Source organism: Pistacia vera, unplaced genomic scaffold (genome assembly GCF_008641045.1).
Source record: "Pistacia vera cultivar Batoury unplaced genomic scaffold, PisVer_v2 Contig859, whole genome shotgun sequence".
NCBI lineage: Eukaryota > Viridiplantae > Streptophyta > Magnoliopsida > Sapindales > Anacardiaceae > Pistacia > Pistacia vera.
In genome coordinates, this window is record NW_022196733.1 from 89232 (window position 1) to 96174 (window position 6943).

Below are 6943 nucleotides of genomic sequence, written 5' to 3' on the forward strand. Positions count from 1 at the left end.
ATTTCCGAGATCTATGAACGAATTCAGAGCCCACGGCCACCTACGGATCACATTCCTATTCGAACACTAGTAAAGTAGTCCACTACCACCCCAACTCCTCCAAGATTCGTGTCAGAGTCATACTTGGACTCCATTTCACACCAGGATAAGGGGATCAAAGGATATATCCCTAGAGGAAACGGATTTCTACGAGGACTCCCAATCCCACCAGGATTGGAAGATCAGACAGTCACTATTTAAACAGAGATCAGCCCTCTCACAAGGCAGATTACACTTCACTTTCAGACCCCGGAGTTCTAGCTTGAGAACTTCACATCACAGCCGTAGTCACAGTCCCCAACTAGACTTCTAGTAACCTCTCTACTCCCTAGCCCTCACTAAATCAGCCTCTTTCAGCCTTGCTGACTTGAGCGTCGGAGTGCCTACTGCAAACACCACCTCGGTGTTTTCCGTCACTTCACGTGTGTTTCTTTACGTGTGCAGGTACAGTAGATCGCTAGTGGCCTCAACGTCACGGGATCAATCTCTCATTCTGTACAGGTAGATTTTTATGTCTACAGTAGGTAACCCCAATATTTGAATCCAACAGCTCAAGAAAGGGAACAAACCTCTTTGACCGCCACGTCAACCATTTGGGATTAATTTCTCATAAACTTTTGGTAACAACATAACAAAAAAGTAATTTTTTTTTTCTGTTTATATTTTTGGAAAATTATTACAAATTATACTATTTAAATAGAAAATTGATCACATAGCCAAAAAATTTCTAGAACTTGAATCAAACAAGATATCCTTCCTAAAATTTTGAACATGTATAAAGGCTATTTCTTATTAAAGTTTTTAATTTCTTCGAAACCTCAATCTAAGATAGTAGATAGTTATAGGAGTAATACTACCCTGACAAACATTTCTCGCTAATTTTCTCTCACAAACATGATGTGTCAACTCGCATGGGTCATCTGCCCAATAATAGGTCTCGTTTGACCAAGCCAATTACTAGTTGTCATATGAGTTAGTGAGAAATGTTTTTGAGGCTAGTATTATTATAGTCATAGTAGATACAAGCTAAAAATAAAATGGGGGTCAAACATCATTCCCCCCAGGTTTGGAAAAAATCCCAGGTTGTACACACCGAAGCCCAGGCAGAGCCTACCCAGGTTTGCTTGATATGATTAAGGGTTTTTATAGATTTCACCTAACATATGGGGCTACATCAATTTTATAGGGGGGTTATTTAATTTTACATTTATGGAAGAGAGCCCGAGAATTTGACTATTAAAACATCATTTCAAGTTTGGAGTAAATTAAATAGCTATAAAATTTTATCACTTAAACAATTTAACACATATCACTTAAGAGATAAGTTTGTAAATAAGCTTATATTGCTTAAACGATAAGCTTATATCGCTTAAACTAATGGTAATTTAGTACAAAGTATCAAACTTCATATCTATTTAATTTATTCCAAACTGGGAATAGTATTTTAATTAATTTTCCCAAATGTTGGGGGCTTTTTAAAGCTTTTTAGGGGATTTTCTACAATTTTTAGGGCGTTTTGTAATTTTACAAAACCTTGATAGGCCAGGATACTTTTCCAAGCCCGGGCCCAATTGTTACCCATAACAGGACAGGGCTAAACCCGTGCCGGGCTCATTTTTTTTAATATCCCTACTCAATCTGAACAAACCTGCCAACAAATAGTTCTGAGAGCAGTATCGGCAAGTCCGAACTTTTCTAGTTGTGCCATCACAAAATTTTTATGATCCATTTTTATGTCGAATTTACCAACATAAATGCTCAAATTGCAGATTTCCCTGTACTGCAATAAAACAAAACTTAAAAGATGATGACAGAATCTGATGATCAAACTTTTAAGAAAATGAAATTAGAGCACAGGATTGATTACACGTTATCATCACAGAGGTTCAAAAAAAAAAAAAAATCATTCTTTGTTTTAAGATTTAATTCCAGCAATGCCACATGCTTCCCATTATTTCTAACTGCTATGAATTCCAAAATGCAAATAGATAATCCAAAGAGGAAATACATCTGAAACAACAATAACCATATGATTTTACTTGCACCCCAATCTTCCTATGGTTCTCCACCAAGCTCCACCCTCAAGTTGTCGTAGGGATAAACTTTTGGTGTCTGGTCGAAAAAATAGGGCAACCACATCAATATCAGAAGATGAAATAATCTAAAGTAGAAACTTGGAACCACATCAAAAATAGAAGATTAAATGATCTCATGAATATATTTCATAAGAATCGAGTTAATAACACATAGCCACTTATTACAGAAGCAAATAATAGCCACTTATTACCGAAACAAATAATTGGTGGCAGGAACTAACATACACCATCTCAATCTAGTGGAGCAATTAATCAATAGATGATCACAAGTAACTACACCACGAGGCATTTCCTAATAATCCTAAACATTCAATCTATAGATTTAGAGGATAATTATTGCTGAAATTTGCAACAGCACAAAGGAAAATTGATCTAGCAACATGAAAAGTCAGTCTCTCCACACTCCAGAGATATATCACATTCAGAATGCTTTCCCCATGACCAACCATTTTCCATTGTCTCAAGGTCCTCAGTAACCAATAGCAAAAGCAGTATCAGGCAAAATTTATGGAGGTAATGCTCCATTGCCCTTTCCATTATCTCATGCAACAATTGAAATTAAACAGACAACTTGACTGGGTGTAACAGTACAATGACGTCAACGAGAAATTTTTTCACTCATTTAACGAACATCAAATCAAACAGTAACAAACATTTCTTTCTGAAGTCAGTGCATGCAATCAATGATAAGCAGATGATTTCCAGATAAAAGTGAAAGAAAGAAAAAAATTGAGGTACTATCAATCAATGTTGATAAAACAGTAGTAAAGGTATCAATAGTACCTTCTGAATGATCAGAGAAAAAAGTTCCATACATTAGACTAGTGTCAGATTACCATAAAACAGCAGCATGCCAAACAATAGTTTGATACTCAAAGAGAATCATGAAGTAGGCGGTCAAATGAGGTGTTAAAGGCAATAGTTTGTAAGAGACTCATCTCACGTGAATTACTCGGTCTATCTCAGGCACCAATGAAGGCACATGCAGAAGAATCCTAATAGGTGGAAAGCTTATGAAAGGCTATATGAAATTATTTGAGAAATATTCAAGGTAGGAAGCTGCTTCAGTTGAACTTCTAACAACAGAACATGGTGATCAAGATGTTATATAAGAGGCTCCAAGTTTAGTATAAGGTACATATATTCTCCTTAAAGCCTTCGTTTCCGGGAGTATTAGAAGCATTTTAGTTCTCTACCCTATAAAATCATGTGCTTGACATTCGAATGGTAAGCAAAGGTGTGCACCATTTGCTATAGTAACATGGTCCCAAACTTTGTAGTTTTGGTCCAACTAAACTAAAGTACACTATTTCAAGCAAGATAAAATATTTGATCTCATTACTACATAACAGATCAATTCAAACTACAGAAAGGGTTTATGAAGTTAGTATCATATTTGGTCCAAACATGATAAAATTCAATTAAGGCAAGTACTTAAGTCACTCAACTAGCCTCCAGCAACATCAAATATCTCAGCTTCATCACAAAGTAGAGGAACGTATCCTCCCTATTGCCCATCAATTTCAATAATAAATTCACATCATATTGAGCCCGCAATATTATCTAGTCATGGCTAAATACCAAAATTGATGTAATAACTTCATGCTACAAGAGGTATTGCAACTGCATCATTATGCATTACACTGAAGCAAGGTATGCTGATGGCATACCAGTTAAACTTGGTAGAAATTAGAATTGAAGTGAAAGGTAAAAACATGATAGAAGCAATAAAACGAACTGTATGTTCCCCAATTGTGTAAGAAAATTATGGGAGGGGAAGAAATTGGAAGTATTTGCTTTCTTTGCATTATCAGTTTCAGGCCCATCAAATTATTTCATCCAAAAGTGAGTGAAGATAAAAAATTTAAAATTTAAAGAAATAGATCTTATTTACAATCTTTTTTCCTAGCCAAACAAGAGATACAACTTCCATCATTTCACACTCGCTTTGCCCGCAATGTTATCTAGTCATGGCTAAATACCGAAATATATCTTATTTTCTAACTTTTTGTTCCCTCTCATCCTCTAGTTTATCTCACTTTATTTTCCATCTTACAAAATGTCATTTCAATTCAATATTGACGTTAGCAGCAACCAAAAAAATATTTTGAAAACAACAGATCCAATTTCTGTTGAAACCGCCAGTTGAAGTTTATTTGTGATGGAAGTTTCTGTAGCTTATTACATTAACAACTAAATCAAGTCCAACACCATTATAATATGAAGTCCCTAATAACAGAGCGTACTATAGAAGCAATTGCAACAGTGTGAATGTGAGTAATATCAATGTAGGCAGGCAATTCAAATGTAGTATGTATTTTTGAAACATTAAATCATCCACACAACAATTTCATAATCCAAACTAAAAACTAATAATTGACCACTTTATCACACAAAATTAGAGCTTTTGACTTACAAAAGGAATTTTAGAGGCTTTATCGTTCCATACAGCCAAAAGTCCCAACGATGTAAAAAACCCCAATCCTCCAAGCAGCCAACCCAAAGCTTCATACTATCATCCATAATTTGGAATACAAATAATATCAATAATCAACTTTCAGAAAATTACACAAAAAAAGGAGGCACAAGACAGTAATTATACCTGGCCGACTGTATCGGCGATGCGATCGATACAAGGTTCTGGAAAGGGAGTCCCGTTGTCCCAAACCAGCTCGTCATTTACGGGAAGCTGAAAACAAATAAAAAACAAGAGAAATGATTTTAGAGGTAATAGATGAAGAAAATAAAGAGCCTATGAACTGCGAACTGACTGGCTTGTCGGGTACGATGTGTTTGCCGACGGGAAGGCCCACGCCGGAACGGAGCCGAAGAGATGAAGCGACTGAACGTCCAACGACGCCGTTTCCTCCCATGATGCGAGACGCTACATTGCTCAATCTCCCTGCCATTTTGTTTCCGATTGTTTTACCCAACTCTCTCTTCTCTTAGGACTAGATAATATTTATTAGCTCCTGTCGTAGACTTAGATTTGCGAGGAAGGGGATGTATACTAACGGCCTCGTTTAATATAACTGCGGTGTGTGCTTTGGGTTTAAGAAATATCGTACTAATAAGAACTTTATATCAACTGAAAAATAGATTGCCTTAAGGATTATTAAAAATGTTTAGAAAAATATATTTAATTGGTTGAAATAAATTAGTGGATATATTATATAAATAAACGATATATTCCCACCCAAAGTTTGGTGAAATCTAAAGTTGGTAACCCTAGTTCCATTTATCCCAAATTCTCACCTTTAAAATAACATTGTTAACAATTTTTAGGTTACAGAGGGTGCCATTTATCATAATGCCTTTAATAAATAAATTAATATATTACGTTTTAACCCCTAAATTACTAAAATTATAATTAACCATCTTATTTTCAAATTACTCCAATAACACCCCCAGTGATTGTGCACCCTCTCAGTTTTTGCTGGATCTAGGTTGTTTCCGATGGCATTAAGCCCCCCGATCACCTCCATCACCTTCCCCATCACTCGTTGTCCAAAACCCCTCTAGTTCCTGACTCATTGGCCCCTCCGATCGTCGGAGCCGTTAGGCTTAAGGCTTCTCTATTCTTCATCGGATTTCGGTCAATTCCGGTGACGAAAATCCAATTGGATACCACTACTGCAACCAACGTCTCCAACTCTATTGTAACAACTTCTTTCTACTATCATATTCAAAAAAAAATATTAATAAAAAGACAAGTATATTTATCAAAATGGTTGGGCCCAAAAATTTACATAGTACAACATCATTTGTACAAAAAAACTCTCAAAACAGTGGACAGTGCAGCCAAGTCTCCCCGCTTGCCAATGTCCATCCGACTACGTCCTCACCTATGTCCTGTAAAACATAGAAAACAACGGGGTGAGCACAAAGATGCTTCGTAAGTAAATCTTCTACTCTATAGTCCCCGTATATTACTCTTCAATTCTTTTTGTACTCTTGTCACTTTATCTAATTCAATCTCTCTTGTTCTTTTTCTGTTTCTAGCTCTCACTGTTCTTTTCTTTCTTTCTCTCGGCTCTTTCTTTCTTTCTTTCTATTCTTATCTCTCATGAAGAAATATCATGATAACATGCATGGATGAGATGCATGTGCACTAATGCAAAGCAATGCATTTTCTCTCTTTTCTTTTCTTTCTATTCTTTTCTTATTCTTATCTCATGTTTTCTCATTCTTTCTCATTCTCATTCTTTCTCATTCTTATTCTTTCTTATTCTTATTCTTTCTCTTATTCTTTGCCGATCGGTCTTGGTTGATGCATGGATTTAGAACCCTTGGCCATGTGAGTGTACTCTCTCTCGTGTATAGCCCTCATCCGCATGTATTCTCACGGGCTATACGGATTCTTTTTCTCATTCTCATTNAAAAAAAAAAAAAAAAAAAACTCCAAAGCAGACCCTTAAAGATTATTAAAAATGCTTAGAAAAATGTGTTTAGTTAATTAGAATAAATTAGTGGATATGTTATATAAATAAACGATATATTCTCACTCAAGGTTTGGTGAAATCCAAAGTTGGTAACCCTAGTTCTATTTATCCCAAATTCTTACCCTTAAAATAACATTGTTAGCAATTTTTAGGTTAGGGTGCTATTATCATAATGCCCTTAACAAATAAATTAATATATTATGTTTTAACCCCTAAATTACTAAAATTATAATTAACCATCTTATTTTCAAATTACACCAATAACACCCTCAGTGATTGCGCACCCTCTCGGTTTTTGCCAGATTTGGGTTGTTTCCGATGGCATCAAGCCCCCTGATCACCTCCATCACCTTCCCCATCGCCCGT

General features: G+C 35.7%; 1 protein-coding gene across 1 annotated transcript; it reads right to left on the reverse strand.

Moving 5' to 3' along the window:
• Positions 1–1933: 1933 nt before the first annotated feature.
• LOC116118780 (NADH dehydrogenase [ubiquinone] 1 beta subcomplex subunit 8, mitochondrial) lies at positions 1934–5177 on the reverse strand. The gene is made up of 4 exons (XM_031404751.1): positions 4907–5177; positions 4738–4824; positions 4552–4647; positions 1934–2151 (listed from the first exon to the last, which is right to left on the reverse strand). Exons 1-4 carry the CDS (start codon positions 5042–5044, stop codon positions 2095–2097), a joined length of 378 nt encoding a protein of 125 aa, XP_031260611.1. The 5' UTR covers positions 5045–5177; the 3' UTR covers positions 1934–2094.
• Positions 5178–6943: the final 1766 nt, after the last annotated feature.

Excerpts from the sequence above, each read along its gene's own strand:
- LOC116118780 (XM_031404751.1), bottom strand. The coding sequence starts at position 5,044 with ATGGCAGGGAGATTGAGCAATGTAGCGTCTCGCATCATGGGAGGAAAC. Across the intron at positions 4,825-4,906 it reads ACATCGTACCCGACAAGCCA|CTTCCCGTAAATGACGAGCT; the intron begins GTCAGTTCGCAG and ends ATTTGTTTTCAG. Across the intron at positions 2,152-4,551 it reads AAGCCTCTAAAATTCCTTTT|ACACCAAAAGTTTATCCCTA; the intron begins GTAAGTCAAAAG and ends TTTTTCGACCAG.